General features: G+C 43.1%; 2 protein-coding genes across 15 annotated transcripts; one reads left to right on the forward strand and one right to left on the reverse strand.

The window, feature by feature from the left end:
• Window positions 1-112: 112 nt before the first annotated feature.
• LOC129171270 (uncharacterized) lies at window positions 113-9,129 on the reverse strand. Of its 14 annotated transcripts, none has more exons than XM_054759766.1 (11): window positions 8,627-9,124; window positions 8,157-8,274; window positions 6,172-6,290; window positions 5,761-5,836; window positions 4,324-5,672; window positions 4,005-4,123; window positions 3,690-3,943; window positions 3,335-3,449; window positions 3,153-3,258; window positions 1,270-1,620; window positions 114-1,109 (listed from the first exon to the last, which is right to left on the reverse strand). In XM_054759766.1, the coding sequence occupies exons 5-11, from the start codon at window positions 4,655-4,657 to the stop codon at window positions 715-717; spliced, it is 1,674 nt and encodes a 557-aa protein (XP_054615741.1). In that variant the 5' UTR covers window positions 4,658-5,672; window positions 5,761-5,836; window positions 6,172-6,290; window positions 8,157-8,274; window positions 8,627-9,124; the 3' UTR covers window positions 114-714. The 14 variants fall into 14 exon arrangements, with proteins under 14 accessions (XP_054615742.1, XP_054615741.1, XP_054615733.1 ...); XM_054759758.1 differs by having other exon boundaries at window positions 6,172-7,781; XM_054759763.1 differs by adding an exon at window positions 6,428-6,482 and having other exon boundaries at window positions 6,941-9,124.
• Window positions 9,130-9,149: 20 nt separating this feature from the next.
• On the forward strand, window positions 9,150-16,244 carry vac14 (vac14 homolog (S. cerevisiae)). Its single transcript, XM_054759741.1, has one exon. The coding sequence runs from the start codon at window positions 9,617-9,619 to the stop codon at window positions 11,954-11,956; it is 2,340 nt and encodes a 779-aa protein (XP_054615716.1). The 5' UTR covers window positions 9,150-9,616; the 3' UTR covers window positions 11,957-16,244.
• The last annotated feature ends 500 nt before the right edge of the window (window positions 16,245-16,744 follow it).

The following is a 16,744-nucleotide window of genomic DNA, read 5'->3' on the forward strand; positions in this document are numbered from 1 at the left end:
TATTTTTTTTTCCATGTTTGCTGCTGATAAGCAAGGACACACATTGTTGTCCATGTGATTTATCCCATACAACAACATAACATGAAGGAGTGGGACATAAGGACACAAATGTTAGCGACACCAGCATAGCAGTGTGAACTAAAGTGCATTACATTGCACTCACACGTTAACAGCCACGTTCTGCTCGGTTAAGCTATTTGCTGAAACAAAACCAAAAGATCACACTTACAGCTCCCATGTCGGTACCTGACAGACAGCAAAGGCTATATTTCAAGATGTGTTGTGAAGCCTCTTTTTTTTTTTTTTTTACATTGTTTTGTGCAAGAATTGCTCCATGTGGTCGGGTTTGTGTGCATCCAATGATCGCTCATCCCCCACCTGCCCACCTAGCTCCTGTGAGAACCATTCATCATGTTCTGTTGAAATAGTGACACATGGTAGGATACTCACGCGTATTGCGAACTTTCAAGGACTCTTGGTTCCGCCCCTTTGCATCAAAATGTAATGAGGTTCTTCCTTGGGTCATGTCTTACACACAAGGTAGCCAACATTGTGTAAAGAAAGCACAACAGTTATTACAACACATACAGCAGGGGAACCTTTTATTTTTGGGGCTTCATTGCCCTCTTGAACAACTTACTTCTATGGCACGGGTACACAATATATCAAAACATTAGTAGAGGATCTATGATGGTTATAAATAAGCGGCACAGTTCAGTTCGCTTGGCCGCGCTTCACCTCGGAATGAAAAACCTTGAAAAAGGCCTCGTTGACAGCAGCCGACTGCTCCAGTTTCTGCTTGACCAACTGGGCCTCCTGCCGCCTGGCCTGGCGGGCGTCCTCCATGTACATGTGGAAATGCTCTTGGTGCAACTCCTCCATCTTCTGAGCTGCCGCTGACATTTCATCCAGCGCCTCGGCCCCACCGTGGTCCTCCCGCTTCCACTTTCTGGAAGGTATATGAAGGCGAGGGCTGCACTGGGTTGACGGCCCTGGTTCTTCCGGGTCTGGGGTTCTGCAAGGCGAACTGCTTGTAGAGGTTAGCATCTCGCCGGAACCGACGGAGATGAGCTGCTCGCCGTTGTCGCGGGGGGAGTCCAGGTTTTCAACTGAAAAAGTGGGGACAAATGTTAGCTTTTTTGTTGAAAAAAATAGTAATATTCAGTAGAGCTATGCACAAAATTACCAAACTGCCACCGCACGACACAGGAAAGTGGTACACGTGTCTCTACATAGTGACAAAACTGATAGTGCAGGTGGAGTACGTACCGACAGATTCCATCATGGCCTCCAGCAGAGAAGTGGCGCTACGCATGTGTCCCGCCGTCCTCTCGATGGCCGGCCTGCGGCCATATATGGCGTCCACTAGATCGAACCACCTCCACGCCTTTTGCCTGTTCTGCTCTTTGATCTTTCTGTATTCACACCGCAGCTTCTTGCATTTCATCTGGCACTGCCCGCACGTCCGGTGGAACCCCTCGGCGGCCATCCTTTGCGAGACCAGCTGGAAGACTTTCCTGTTGCGCACCGCGCCCACGAGATCCCGCTGCACCTCGTCTTCGGCAAGGATGCCGAGGAAGGTCTGCACCTCGCGAATAGTCCACGGTGTGCTGTTGTGTGCTGATATTTTACAGAAAAAGGCAACACGAACAACATTTAATTCTCTGTCGGTTACTTTCTAGGGGTGTAACGGTATTTGTAATCAGATTTTTTTTAGTACAGTTGGGTACCGAATTCCCATTAATTGAGGAAGGAAGGAAGTACAACTACACAAAGTCGCGCGTCTCTTTCCTAAACAAATACAGTGCAGCTCAAAGCTCGGCCTTTGGCTAGCAGGAGTCATGGCTAGCGATAGTGCCAAGGAGAAGCCAGAGCTTGAAAATCCTCTTCCAATGTTAAAGTCTCCTGTTTGGGAACACTTTGCCTTCTCGGTGAAATACGTAGACGGACAAAGACGTGGTTTAGACAAAAGCAGTGTGCCGGCACTTTCATAAAAAGAAATGTAGTTTTTTTTTTTTTTGTAATTACTTGTCCAATTACGTAATTACTTTTTCCAACAGGGGCCGCATTTGGAAAATCAAAGGATGCGGAGTCCATTTTTATATTTATTATTATTTTGTAAAAAGCCTAAAAAAACAGACATTTTCTATGTATTTTAAGCCAGCTTTGTGTTTAGGTGACAAATCATATTGTTAACTGTTAGTACCAATCCAATCCACTTTATTTCTATGGCACATTTTCTAAACTGTTTCCAAAGTGCTGCAGAAAATTATACAGACAATAAAAAATAAAACTACAAGTTCAAATTTAGACAAGAAACATTTGTAAATCATATAAGAACAATGCATTTAACATAACAATAGGTAAATACTAATAATAAAAAGAAAATACCAACATTTAAGTTTTTCCTCGCTACATTACACCTTCCCCCCCCTCACATTGAATTTCTACAATGTGCCGGGGGCCAAAAAAAGTAAAAATAAACAAGCTGTGGGTGGCAAATGGCACCTGCGCCGCACATTGCCCAACACTGTTCTATTTATTTATTGGAGAATTGCCAGTTGGCAGTTTTTTTTTACTGTTCTTTAAAAAAATCATTAAAATCTAAGCATTTTGTTCCCTTACTTTACTGAAAATGAACCAAACTGGGACCATAAAAAAACGCGGTATGACGTGCCGTTACACCCCTAATATCTACAGTTTTCCTATTAAATTCCCATTGTGATGATTCTCTGTCAACCAATAAACCAATGACAGTGAGGCTAGCTCCACCCCACCACTGGTGTATAAGTGTCGTCCGCTGCTGGGGTTGGTACCCCAACCAAAGTGAGAGGGTACAGATTATTTGGTAGAAACACTAAAATGTAAACTGAATCCAACAACACTGCAGCAGCTTAATGGTCCTCCAAGACCACACATTACTAGTAGCTAATATCTACGATAATTATTCTTAGTACGTGTAATACCATCATAATGAAGTCTCTTCCTTAGGAGTTTTTCCTTGCTTCCGTCGCCAAAGTTTCTTGTATGGGTTTCAATTGGTGTGTAAGGAGCATAGTTTTAGACCTGCTACATACGGAAAGAGCTTTGAGATCATGTTTGTCGTGAATTGGAGGCTTTACAAATAAAACCGACTTGAGTGGTTCACTTACCTTCTTGACCAAGCGTTTCCTGTTGGAAGCTGTCGGCTGCGTCCTCCAAATAATCTTCGACTTTGACTTGAATCACGTCCATTTGTTCAGACTCTGGCATCAAAGCCTGCAAAATGGGCAGAACTGGGGTGACAAAAATGATTCCTACCCACATCAACTTGTGACACAGCATATTTTCTCACTTGGGATACATCGTGGTTGTGGCAATCCACACTACTAATGTCCTTTACGAACAGCTTCCTTCCATCAGGTGTAACTCGGACTTTGATGGTGAATGGACACCGTTTTAAGGCAGGGCTAGAAAAAAAGAAAGAAGACATAGGTTAAGAAGTATAGCTGTGCTAATTATTATACATTATTATACATTCATATGTGGAGCCAAATTGTACTAAGTAAAGAAATATATAGCAATATGCTAATGTGCTACACAGCTCTAGTCGAACGGCTTCATCAGTTCATGCTCAAAGACTAGGTAGGACAACGCTAGGCTGACGGGGTAGGACAACTCTAAGATAGGATTTTTGCTGCAGAACTTACCCTCTGCTGCCGTGAGTGCATGCAAAGTCCAGCTCAGCGAAGACTAAATCCCGGCTGTACGATTTCTTCCTCGCCCGCTTTGTGGCATTCTCCACGCTCCTAGAACTACGCTTATAGAGCTCCACCAAATTTGACTTTTGCCAGCGTTCAACAGCCTCTGAAAGAGACTCAAAACTCCAAAACTCTGCGCCTTTCTCAAGCTCCGTCGAGTCGCTTGAAGAAAAATAGTCCAAAGGCATGGACATTTCCATATCCTGCAGGGGGTAAAAAGACATTAGCTGTGTAAACACGTATCCCAGCCACTCAGAAACTCACATCGTCCACTTGCTGAGATGTTGTGGTGTTTCTCCTTTGACTGCCATGAAATCTGTCTTTCCACAAGTTAAGGCACCAGTCTTTTCCAAAGACTCCCTCTATGACAGGGGCCTCAGACTCTGAGGAATTAAGGACACGATCAGACAATAGTAATGAACAATTCTCCTTACAGGATAGGTCACGACATTAGGTACACGTCTAACCACAAAGCAACAATGAGCATTTGCAAATGCATATTGTGTGACGCTGTTGGCTTATTGGATCTCATTGGAGTGGACCTAATGTTGTGTCCTGCATTGCAAAATAAACACAAATGTACCATCAGTACCGACGTCCATGTAGGCAGCTGTCTGGATGGCGACCGTTCGGTGACTTTTACCCAGCTTGGGGGCGTCACCTTTGGCGGCCGTCAGTTCGCACTCCAGCTCGTCAACCTTCTCCGTCAGGGCCGAGTTAAGAGTCTGGAGCCGTGACAACTCCAAGCGGAGCCCCACCGTGTCATCATCCACCGCCTTGCACAGCTGAGCCAGGGCGGATGTGGCCATCGCCTCCATTATGGAGGAGAGCTTTGACTGTAGGGAAACACTAAGCGCCATTGTGCGTATCGACTCTAGCACTGATTTCTCCGCCAAATTATGCGTATATCGAAACATAAGAAATGGGAAATTTGACTACTTACATCAAGTATCAAAATCAACAGAAAACCTGTGCGGCTAATGAAACTACCAAGCCTTCAACGTTAGCCTAGCGAATGTAGAAACTGACATACTTCCGGTAGTTGAACCAATCAAATTGCAAACATTTGCTTAACACTTCCTGTTTATCTTATAACTTCCTGTTATTAAGCGCTTGATAACGCTCTATAGTAAGTTCAAGTAAACGATAGTAAAAAAAAAAGAAATAAGACATTTTTAAATTTCAAAACGAAATCTTTATTTAATCAAACCAAATGAGATTTCAGGACTATAAAAAGTACACTAAAGCAGTTATTTCCAACACATCAAAGAAAAAGTGCAAATTTTACATTAAATGTCTAATTGTAAGTTGTTATTAAAAAAAACAAAGACAAGACCTCCCTGCATTGGACTGTTTAACGTTTGCCATGACGCAACAATGAGTGCTGTTTAAGTTGAACGTTGTGCATGAATGACATTTCACATTGAGTACAGCGGAATGGTCTCTTGCCAGTATGGATTCGCATGTGACCTTTCAAATTGCCCTTTTGCGTGAATCCTTTCCCACAAAAGGAACACAAATAAGGCCTTTCCCCAGTGTGAACCACTTTGTGCAACTCTAAACCAGAGGGGCAGGTGAATGTCTTTCCACACACCTCGCAGGTTCTTGTGAAGTCAACAGAAGAGGCTTGAGGTTGGCATACGTGAGACTCAAGATTGGTCGAGTGCAGGAATTGCTTCCTGCATTTGAAGCAAAAGGTGGTGTTGATGATGTGCTGTTTTTGGTGAAGCGTTAGTGTGCCCTTGTTAAAAAACACTGCGTCACATTTGTCACAGGTGAATTTTTGGTTTGTGCCGGAATCGTTTTTCTTGTTGGAATTGTTCTCCATCTCGACATAGAAATCTGCTGAACCGTCGAACTGAGGAGCAAAGCTCTTTAGTGGTGACTTATCCACCTCCATGCTCACATTGACTTCAGTTTGTTCTTGGCGTTCTGTCACACAAAAATATAATGACAAATAACCAAATGTGCATCTAAAAATGCTAATTAGTTATGCCACCTTTCTTTCCTTTTATTCTACCTTTTTGACTGTTGACAATGTCCTCCACATGAGTTTCCCTTTTGACCTCAACCACAGCAATTTTGGACATCACAGCCTGCAAAAGACAGTAAAACTGCTGTAAAAATCCACTTGAGTCATAGGACAATGAGCACTTTAAAACAGGCACAGGCAATTAAAAACTATATTCATGTTGGGTTTTTTCCCCCACTCATGTGGATTAAGTTTTTTTTTTGTTTTTGTTTTTGTTTTTTTAAACACAGAGGGGAAAATGTGCCTCTTTGAAAATATCCATGCTCGTGTGTACATGGTTGTATTTTTATATGTATTTTGTATGTATGTAGTTTGTATTTTTTTTGGGGGGGGGGGGGGGGGGGGGGGGGGAACGTGGAAATAGCACAATGTGTCTTTGCTATGTTAACCATATCTCACCTTTCTTCCTTGCTGAGATGTGGAATTGTCTTCCTTCTCACTACAATGGTATCTTTCTTTCCACAGGCGAAGACACCATTCCTCTTTCCCGTCTCCATCTGGATTTGGAAGTTCAGACGCTGTGGAAAAGCCACATTAATTCATACGGTGTGCTCACTGGACAATTTTAATTTAGTAAGTTCGATACCGATTTTTTTGCTTCGAACTGCGAGCTAAAATTTGGGTTACGTGTTACTAGTTACAAAGTTGTAGTTACAAACTGGTGAGGAAGGCAGGCTCTGTCATTGGCACTGAGCTGGACAGCCTGGCATCTGCGCCAGAGCAAAAGACACTGAGGAGGCATAATGGGCAACCAGCATCATCCAATGCACAGTATCATCTCCCAACAGAAGAGCAGTTTCAGTGGCAGTCTACTATCACCGTCCTTCTCAACCGAAAGACTGAGCAGATCGTTCCTCCCCCACGCCATGCGGCTTTTCAACACAACAGAGGAGGAGTGATAAAAACACACACAGGACGGGACTTATTATCTTATCATAGATTATTATTATTTATTATGTATTATTGCACTACAAATTGGAAGTCAATAAGGCCCAAGGACCACTTTAGAAAATTAAACAAATTTGACCTCCCTTTACGTGTTCGTTAATGTGCAATTTAGAGAAAGAAAGAAGACTCACACTCCGATTGACGATTTACAAAATGTATTAACAAGAATTCAGACAGAATAATTTCCACATTCTTCGGATATTCGTGCCAACTGTCTCACCTCATGTCCTCCTGCGGCTTCCTGATCAGAAGGAGAGAGTCGGCCTTGATCACTAGTCCGCTCTGCCTTTTTGTAATTGTTTTCCTCAGACCATCGCCGCCACGATAGCCCAAGATATCTTAACCCTCGCATTCTTTGGTGATATGTGTGTGATGACAACAGATGAGAATTGCATCTTAGCTGACGTGGTAGGATTCTCAACAGCACCTTTTTCTGTACAAAATAGCACATGCATAGTACATCCTATCTGACTGCTGATTATGTGACTGCACTTTATCTTTATGTGTTTTTATAACCTACTTAAATAAATAAACAAATAAATCGGTGATACCGATGCAATACTATGTGCAAATTCCTAATGTGTCTGGTAAATTTTAAAAAGTAGTTTCAAATCATCAGAGCTGCTTCACTAACCCCTTTTAAAAATATTTTTCGAATGCGAAGAACTTTGGCCTACATCAGTGAGTACCTTGATTTACATCCATACTTATTATAGATAAAAACTTCTTTCTAGTTGTGATTAATTATAACTATGGACAAATTGTAATTAATCACGATTAGATGTTTTAATTGACTGACAGCCCTAATTACAACCTTTACATGTGAGCCTAATTTGACCAATGAATTGAGCAAGACATTTCCTGGTTCCGTTAGAATTGGTATTTAACATTTTTTTTTTTTTCATTTATTAAATTTGCGATTTTGTGGAGATCCACTGTACTACATTGCAGGTTCATTCTGAAATTTCACCCCAAAATATCCCTAACTTTTTGTGAGTACTGTAGTGTACAATTAGTTTTCTTTAGGTGTGGAGAAACTTCAGAGGATTTCTGGGGAGGCACTGCAGCTTGAGCAAAACAAAGAAAACATTACTTTCAAACAGAAGTCATAGTTTAGTTCATATGGTGATAAAGTAAACTAGAAAAATAGGAGTGTTTTCATAGAATAGAACAGGCCCCAATCGTATTAGACACTAAGTCCCCAACTAACGAACACAATTGGTTTCAGGCGACCGTTCTTAAGTCGAATTGTTCTTAAGTCGGGGAAAAGGTAATATTACCAATGATATAGGTACTACATGTACGTGTATACATATACAGTATATGCGTATGTATGTAAATATGAGTTTGGATGCAGTAGTAATATTAAACGAGGATAATTAATGAAAAAAACAATAATGAAAATGATATAATACGTAATGATAAATGTTATTTACCTTTGAAGAGGAGTGGTCAGCATACGTCGTTGTGGTGGTGGTGGAGGAGATTGGAAAAAAAAAAAAAAAAAAGGAAAAATCGTCGTCGTCGTTAGACTCTTCTAAAAGAGGTAGTGTTCTGTGGGTGGTGTAGAATTAAACGGGCCTATTAACTCTTCATAAACTTTAATCACACGCTCTGTCCGGGTTGTATCTAAAGCTACAATTTAGCTTTCCATTTCTCCTTTACACTCTCTCCCCACCGCCTGCCTCTCTGTTGGTCCCATTAGCAGTGTCACAGTGCCCTCTACTGGTCAAGCATGTAGCAGTATAAATACTCATGGGGCGACTAGAAGGCAAAATAAAATAAAATATAGACCAGTCGGCTTTGTTCGTAAGCTGAGGACTTAGTGTATTCTCTAATGGGGAGTTCACTGACTGCCATTTCCGAAAAAACCCTGATATTCAGTGTGAAAGCAATCAGTTTGTACCGTGTGCATCGCCGTCCACTTTGTGGTCAGTTTGAACGGCCACAGCGCAGGTTCTCTTCGACCTGGGAGCGACACTTCCGGCACCAGTCAGCCCACTCTCCAGCTTGTCGACCTTCTCGGCCAGGGCCGTGTTAAGAGTCCGAAGCCGGGCCAGTTCCAAACGAAGCTCGGTCGCGTCTTCACCCACCGCCTTGCATAGCTCAGCCAAGGCGGGCATGACCATTGTCTCCATGATGGTGGAAAGCTTTGACTGTAGAGAAACGGTAATCTCCATCGCGGTTGTCTATTGTAAAACGTCCCTCTATGACTAAAGACGTCTCTCAAAGTAAGAATGAATCGGAAATATATACGTGTACAATCTTTAAGTTTGATTAAAAAAAAATCACAGGGAAGCAGCTAACATCAAGGCTAACAGTTCAAGAAAAGCGGCAACCAATCAGACTAGTAGGATAGTCGGTGACGTACTTCCGGTGGAAGCAACCGTCAAATGCTTTCAAGTTAGTAGTTTCCAAGTTAATATTTTTTGCAATTTTATCATAAATGATACGTTTTTCTAGCGTTAATATATATTCGTTCACGGACTTCTGTTCCGACGCGGGTATGAATATTTCTTTTACCAATGGAGGGAAGTTTGATTAAAGAGAGACATTCGTTTACCTCGCATGTTTACTTTGAAACGTCCATCTATTTAAAAAAAATTACATGTAAGAAATAACAAAAGTTTAAAAAAATGAGTAGTTTTTAAAAATAAAGAACACAATCTTACCAGTTCGACAAGCGGCAACCAATCAGCTGACAATGATTAACAGTGACGTACTTCCGGCGGAAGCAACCGGTCAGCTGCGTTGCATTTGTTTGCCGCTTCCTGGTTCTGTCAAGAGATCATTTTCGCATCATCTCATGTAAATGTAAGCATTTTCTCACTTTGGTCGGTAGCCTTCAAAAGGAATAAAACATAAGGAAACTCTTGTTTGGACCACCGCCGCGACAATGAACACAGAGAAGGACTTTTCGCCATTGACGCCCAACATCGTCAGGGCTCTCAATGATAAACTGTACGAGAAGAGGAAAGTAGCGGCCCTGGAGATCGAGAAACTGGTGCGGGAGTTCGTGGCTCAGAACAACTCCACTCAGATCCGTCATGTCATCCAAATTCTGGCCTCGGAGTTTGCGCTCTCTCAGCACCCACATAGCCGCAAAGGGGGACTGATTGGCCTGGCTGCTTGCTCCATCGCGCTGGGCAAGGACTCTGGTCTGTATCTGAAAGAGCTCATTGAGCCGGTACTCACTTGTTTTAATGACTCGGACAGCCGCTTACGTTACTACGCCTGCGAGGCTCTCTACAACATCGTTAAGGTGGCCAGGGGAGCTGTACTGCCCCACTTCAACCTGCTCTTTGATGGTCTCAGCAAGCTTGCAGCAGACCCAGACCCCAATGTCAAAAGCGGGTCTGAACTTTTGGACAGACTCCTGAAGGACATTGTGACAGAAAGCAACAAGTTTGACCTGGTTGCATTTGTACCTTTGCTGAGGGAGCGTATTTACTCCAACAATCAGTATGCCCGGCAGTTCATCATCTCCTGGATTCACGTTCTGGAGTCGGTGCCCGACATCAACCTGCTAGATTATCTCCCCGAGATCCTTGACGGGCTCTTCCAGATCTTGGGGGATAACAGCAAGGAGATCCGCAGGACCTGCGAGGTGGTCCTCGGGGAGTTCCTGAAGGAGATCAAGAAGACGCCGTCCAGCGTGAAGTTTGCAGAGATGGCCAACATCTTGGTCATCCACTGCCAGGTGGCGGATGAAACCAAGCTCACCAATGACCTCATCCAGCTGACGGCCATGACCTGGATGAGGGAGTTCATCCAGCTAGCGGGCCGAGTGGTGCTGCCCTACTCCTCTGGGATCCTCACCGCCGTGCTTCCTTGCCTCTCGTACGACGACAGGAAGAAGAACACGAAAGAAGCTGCGAGCGCCTGCAACCACAGCCTAATGAAACTGGTCACCCCTGAGGATGACGACGAGGAGGAGGAGGATGAGAAGAGCACCGAGTCCCCATCCAGAGAAGATGGCCTCAGCAAGACGGAGGCTGACAGCGGCGACGCGCTCAACGCCTCACAGGGAGTTGTCGGTTTTAGCAACATCAGCTTCTTCGCTCCGGCGAGCACCGACAGGTCTCAGGTGACTCTGGACTTGGATGGCATCGTGCAGGTGTTGGACCGCCACCTCCACGACTCGTCCACTGGCATGATGACCCGCATCGCCGTGCTCAAGTGGCTCTACCACCTCTACATTAAGACGCCGCGCAAAATGTTCCGCCACACCGACAGCCTGTTTCCCATGCTGCTCAAGACCCTCTCAGACGAGTCGGACGAGGTGATACTTAAAGATCTGGAGGTCTTAGCTGAGATTGCGTCTTCTCCAGCCGGACAGACAGATCTAACAGTCACCTGCGATGGCTTGGAGCTCAAGGTGCCAGATGGGAGCAAGCCAGGCGCCAAAACGGCCGAATCCTCCCCGTCTACCCCGAGTATGAACTCCTACTTCTACAAGTTCATGATCAACCTCCTGAAACGCTTCAGCACCGAGAGGAAGCTCCTGGAGAGCAGAGGAGCTTTCATCATCCGCCAGCTCTGCCTGCTGCTCCACGCCGAGAACATCTTCCACTCCATGGCGGACATCCTGCTTAAGGAGGAGGACCTCAAGTTTGCCTCCACCATGGTGCAGACCCTCAACACCATCCTGCTCACGTCCGCCGAGCTCTTCCAGCTGCGCAACCAGCTAAAAGATCTGCGCACGGCGGAGAGCTGCGCGCTCTTCTGCTGCCTGTACCGCTCCTGGTGCCACAACCCCGTCGCCACCGTGTCGCTCTGCTTCCTCACGCAGAACTACCAGCACGCCTACGACCTCATTCAGAAGTTCGGCGACCTGGAGGTGACGGTGGACTTCTTGATGGAGGTGGACAAGCTGGTGCAGCTCATCGAGTGTCCCATCTTCACCTACCTGCGCCTGCAGCTGCTGGACGTGGAGAACAACCCCTACCTGATCAAGGCGCTCTACGGCCTCCTCATGCTGCTGCCTCAGAGCCAGGCCTTCCAGCTTCTCTCGCACCGCCTGCAGTGCGTCCCCAACCCGGAGCTCATGAGGACGGTGGACGAATCCAAGTACATGGACGCCAAGCGCAAGCCCGGCGCCAAACGGGCCTCGCAGGCCCACGTGGATTACAGCGAGCTGCTGCTGCATTTCGACTGCGTGCAGAGCAAACACCTGGAGGTGCGGCACCAACGCTCTGGACGGGCGTCCGAGCTGCCTGACAGGAAGCTGATGTGAGACAGAAACCAAAAAGTGTTAACTAACATGATGGCGCTTACACTGTAATGATAAGAATGTTGCGTAAAAACACAAATTTCAATGAAGATTAATTCAGATTACTCAAATTCTTTTTTATCAGCACAGTTTTTCTTTATTTATTTAAAATCATACAATAAATGAAATATCTTCTATGTGGTAGACACACACTCTGGCCACAACATTAGGTACACTTTCACAGTCTATTCATAGATCTTTTTTGTTTTAAATCATGCATTTATTTGAGAGTGAGATCATTAACATGTTTATCGCTGCTGTTTGTAATTTACCGTGTCATTTTGAGAGCTGCTTCTCGTATTTTGAATTACGTCGTAGCAGCACAGCGATTATATTTAATATTTTTTATTACTGTGCACTGTTCTATTAAATGTGGCCCCTCCAACCCGCCAGAAAACATCTCCCGGCATGATGCAATACAGTCTGATCATGTGAGTTCCTGTCAGGAGGTGTATTTATATGTACATAGATCGTTTTTGCAGTTAAATTGCTCATTCATTTAAAGTGAAACACACATTTCATGCTAAACATCCAGTGCGAACCACATTATTGTATTGTCACGGTAATATGACGCCGACGATGCTGTATTGTCATGTGAGCTGCATACAAAAGCTCACATGTTCGATAGCTTTGACCTAGTTGGGCATACATTTTTGGTATGCCGTTCGTTGTTACACACGTCTTTCTTGCTCCTCCAGCTGACCTAATATGCTTAATGTTTCTTCAAAGCACTGCTTTTGTCTTCATTGATGTGCAAAATCATCAATAAAGTAAACACGGTGAACGTGCTTGCTTTCTTCTTAATCTGACTTGCAAATAAAAGTCCGGAAAGACGGGTAGAGCGAGTACCGACGGTTCAACTGTCATTTTTTTTCCTCCTAAAAAGTAACCGCTGTGTTCAATATTTTGCTCTCGACTTCTCATGGTTTATCAAGCCCCCAGGGAAAACATAGCTGCATGTTCATCCGTGTGCTCCAGGGGTGTCCAAAGTGCAGCCTGCAGCTGTTTTTTAATGGCCTCCGGCACATTTTTAACAATACAATGAAACAAAAAATTAAAAGTGGTAATTAACCAGAAAATGTTGAAATATGGACACTCTTAACCCTAATAATAATACGCCCTTTTGTTTATATACAACTTAGCATACCTACATTGGAACGCCTTTAGCCTTTTAACATTTTTTTACAAAATGGCCCCCACATTCTTTGATATTTTGTATAATACACTAATCCCTCGCCACTTCACGCTTTTAATTTCGCAGCTTCACTATCAGTTTTTCAGAAATATATTAATAAATGATGCTGTTTTCTGGTTGAATATGGCCGATTATTAGTCAATTTGACACATTTCTTGCCTAAATTAAGCATTTTCAAGCATAAATGTGGGCAAATGAAGTAAAATACAGATGTAAGGCTTTCAGAAGATGCATTCAAATACTACATGTTGTTGATATGTAGTATTCTACACTGGTCACCAGGTGTCAATAATGTTACACTGTTGAGATAATAGCACCACAGGAAGTAACAGCAACTCGCCCAATGCTAACATGACTATATTACTTATTTTTTCTTATTTATGTCTTAAATGGCTTATTTTCTGTTATTATATACACTATACTGGGCAATACGAGTGTAAAGGTAACTATGGGGTGTTATTTCAAGTCTAGAGGGCTCTAATAATGTTTAAAACTAGATTTAGAAAGTTGTAAGCAGGTTTTCTATACTCTAAGTACGGAAATATTCCACTTATAAATAAGGAATCCTACCATGTGGAAGTTCATTTAGCACCGGCGGGTCTGGAAGTAAGTAACCGCGATAAACAAGGGATTACTTGTACGTTTCTCAAACTGTGGTATGTAAGAACACCATATATAGATATTTTTATATATCTATATATGCTGTTACTTCCTGTGGTGGCTATTATCTCATATATGATTAGATTAATAGTTATTTTAGGTAGATACTTTAATTTAAATTCTGTTACAAATATACGCATGATAAACAGGCTATGAAATCTACGAAATACCTGTAAAAATACAAATGTATTAGAAAATGAGCTACAGTTGAATTCAAATGAAATCTCCCTTTACTGAAGTATGAACGTTTAAGTCTCCTCATTCGCCATCAGCCACATATTCGAAGATTAAACAAGCTATTTGAGGTGTAAAAAGTCTGAGAACTGTTAGACGTTTCATTAGGTACTACAGGATGGCCAGTGCGGGTGTGTCTGATGTTTTGTCCAGTGACAGTGCAGTATATCGGTCATGGCACTTCTGCAATGAATTTCACAGGATGCCAAGTAGTGCGTGCACGACTGTTACTGTCCTTGTGTGAAGTCTCATTGGTCAACTGTGCTTTTGACAACAGATGAGCAAACTGCGGCCCGTGGGCCACATCAGGCCCGCCAAGCATCTTAATCTGTCCCACCGGGCATTTCCAAATTCCCTTTTTTTTAAGCTTTAATGCTTGAGTCGCCAAAATAGTCAGATGCAATCTGTCGCTTGTATAAAAAAGCCATTCGAACAACACAACATGTCAACACACACGACGCGCCAAGTAACCTACCTACTGCACCATGTGGGCATTCAAATATCTACGCGCAGTACCTACGCCATAAAGAAACACACATATATTCCCGCCGCAAGGCATGCTGGGTAGCTTGTGGTACATTTTGCCGTGTTTGTCGCATTTTTTGCTTGATTGCAAAACATTGAGGAGGTCGTCAGAGAAGTAAACAAGGAGGGGTTTACATACTCTTGACATCCAATGTTTTATTGTTCAGAGTTCATATTGTTGTTGCGGCCAGCATGCCCAGCATGCCTTGCGGGCATTTGGGAATAACAGTTTTAAGTTGTGTGTTATGTTTAGTGCTCAGTTGTTGATGTATGTGATGCGTTAACTTGCTATGGAAGTGTTGTGTTTTTGTTTCGTTGCTCCGTGAGAAAGTATGTCGTTCTGACGGCCCCCTCGCCAAATTTCTTAACCAAATGTGGTCCGCGAGTCAAAAATTTGCCCACCCCTGACCTAGAGATTGCTTATCAGCACCAAACAGGAGAAAAATCTACCCATCCATCTTCTTCCTCTTATCTGGGGTCAGGTCGCGGTGGCATCAACCTAAGCACTTCCCTCCCCCCGGCCACCTCTTCCAGCTCCTCCCGGCGGATCCTGAGGCGTTCCCAGGCCAGTTGAGAGACATAGTCTCTCCAATGTGTCCTGGGTCTTCCCCGAGGCCTCCTACCAGTGGGAAGTGCTCTGAACACCTCCCCAGGGAGGCGTCCGGGAGGCATTCTGAACAGATGCCCGAGCCACCTCATCCGTTTCCATGACGTCATGAAGGAAAAACCTCCTTCGTCATGGACATGTTACCACTTCTGACCCGCCCCTAGCTAGAGCAGATGAGCCTGCCTCGTGTAGATGCCCACCACTTCATCAAGGCTTGATTTTGGACAACACACTATTGTGGAACCTCTGATACTTATGTGTATCCTGGCATTATGTCTAAATGATGTTACAGCAAAAGAATGCATGTTAAAAGGGTGACTTGCATGGGGAGGTACCACCAATTTAGCATGGCATGTGAGTAGGCATCTGTTGACTCCCGTCAGTTAGCAGCTACACTACATTAGCGCTGAACCGCCGCCCTCCCACTAGTGTGGACAAGACTATATAGATGACTCATTTGGTCCGTGAGGATGAGGGAAGATTAAGCTTTCACTAGCAGAATGCAGTTGGACTATTCTTATAGGACACATGCACAATAGCGTAGCCACCCATTTTGCATCAACGTACACCAATGAAAACAAATATGGCGCACAAAGCTGGTACTAGTAAATAGCTGGAGTCACTGCACATTGTTGTCGACTCACCTGCCTGGTTTTAAAGCAGGCCGGGTGTCCCAAAATAGCGCTTGTGCGCTGTGAGGGAAACTCAAGCATGTTATACGCTGCACTACTGGCAGGATTGTGTTGCCCCAAGATTTCTAACTCCACACGTATGCGCCCTATTTTAGTTCTAGTAATTTGCTCCCACAACTAAATACTGGATTACAGTTCAAATCAGGACAGCAATGCACATCTTAATGTGATGAGGAACCAGCTCTCAGCATAACGCAGTGCATTTATACACCAACACAAAAATACAAATCAGAAATATGGATTGTCAATATTTCATTAGTTATATACACACATAGTATTATTATTATTAAATTATAGTCACATAAAATACTGTCATTTTTAATGTAATTATTATTGCTATAAGCCAAATACGTCATGTTTGTTGAGATGTTGGTATGATTGATTTCAAATGAATATAATCATTTCATTTATATATTTAATAATTAAAAAAATATCCCAAACGATTATTTCATCTCCAATAGTGTATGTTTATTCTTACATACTTGCATGATGAATGGAATTATCATGAAATCAAATTATTTCAAATGATTAATGATATAAAGATATAACCAAAATCAGTTGATGAAAATGACATGAAAAATAATCAAAATACGTACATGTAATAATTTTGAATGCAAAACAGAAAATGACTGCAAGCTGTTATTTTACTGACAAATGTAATGTATTTGATTTGTGTAGAATTTTAATTTTTTGAATTTATAATATAAAGACTTTTTTCAAAACGGATGCAAACTATTATTTTACATAAAATAGATGTATCTTATTTATGTGCTTTTCATAAATCATACTATGATACAGCAATTTTTAACAAAAATCTACATTATTGTATCTACAATAAT

The sequence above is a fragment of the Dunckerocampus dactyliophorus genome, chromosome 18, assembly GCF_027744805.1.
Source record: "Dunckerocampus dactyliophorus isolate RoL2022-P2 chromosome 18, RoL_Ddac_1.1, whole genome shotgun sequence".
NCBI lineage: Eukaryota > Metazoa > Chordata > Actinopteri > Syngnathiformes > Syngnathidae > Dunckerocampus > Dunckerocampus dactyliophorus.

Bases quoted from the DNA above. Each gene is read 5' to 3' on its own strand.
- vac14 (XM_054759741.1), top strand. From the start codon at position 9,617: ATGAACACAGAGAAGGACTTTTCGCCATTGACGCCCAACATCGTCAGG.
- LOC129171270 (XM_054759765.1), bottom strand. From the start codon at position 4,657: ATGTTTCGATATACGCATAATTTGGCGGAGAAATCAGTGCTAGAGTCG. The intron at 4,124-4,323 runs GTACATTTGTGT...TTAATTCCTCAG, and splicing joins CATGGACGTCGGTACTGATG to AGTCTGAGGCCCCTGTCATA. The intron at 1,110-1,269 runs GTACGTACTCCA...CCACTTTTTCAG, and splicing joins GGCCATGATGGAATCTGTCG to TTGAAAACCTGGACTCCCCC.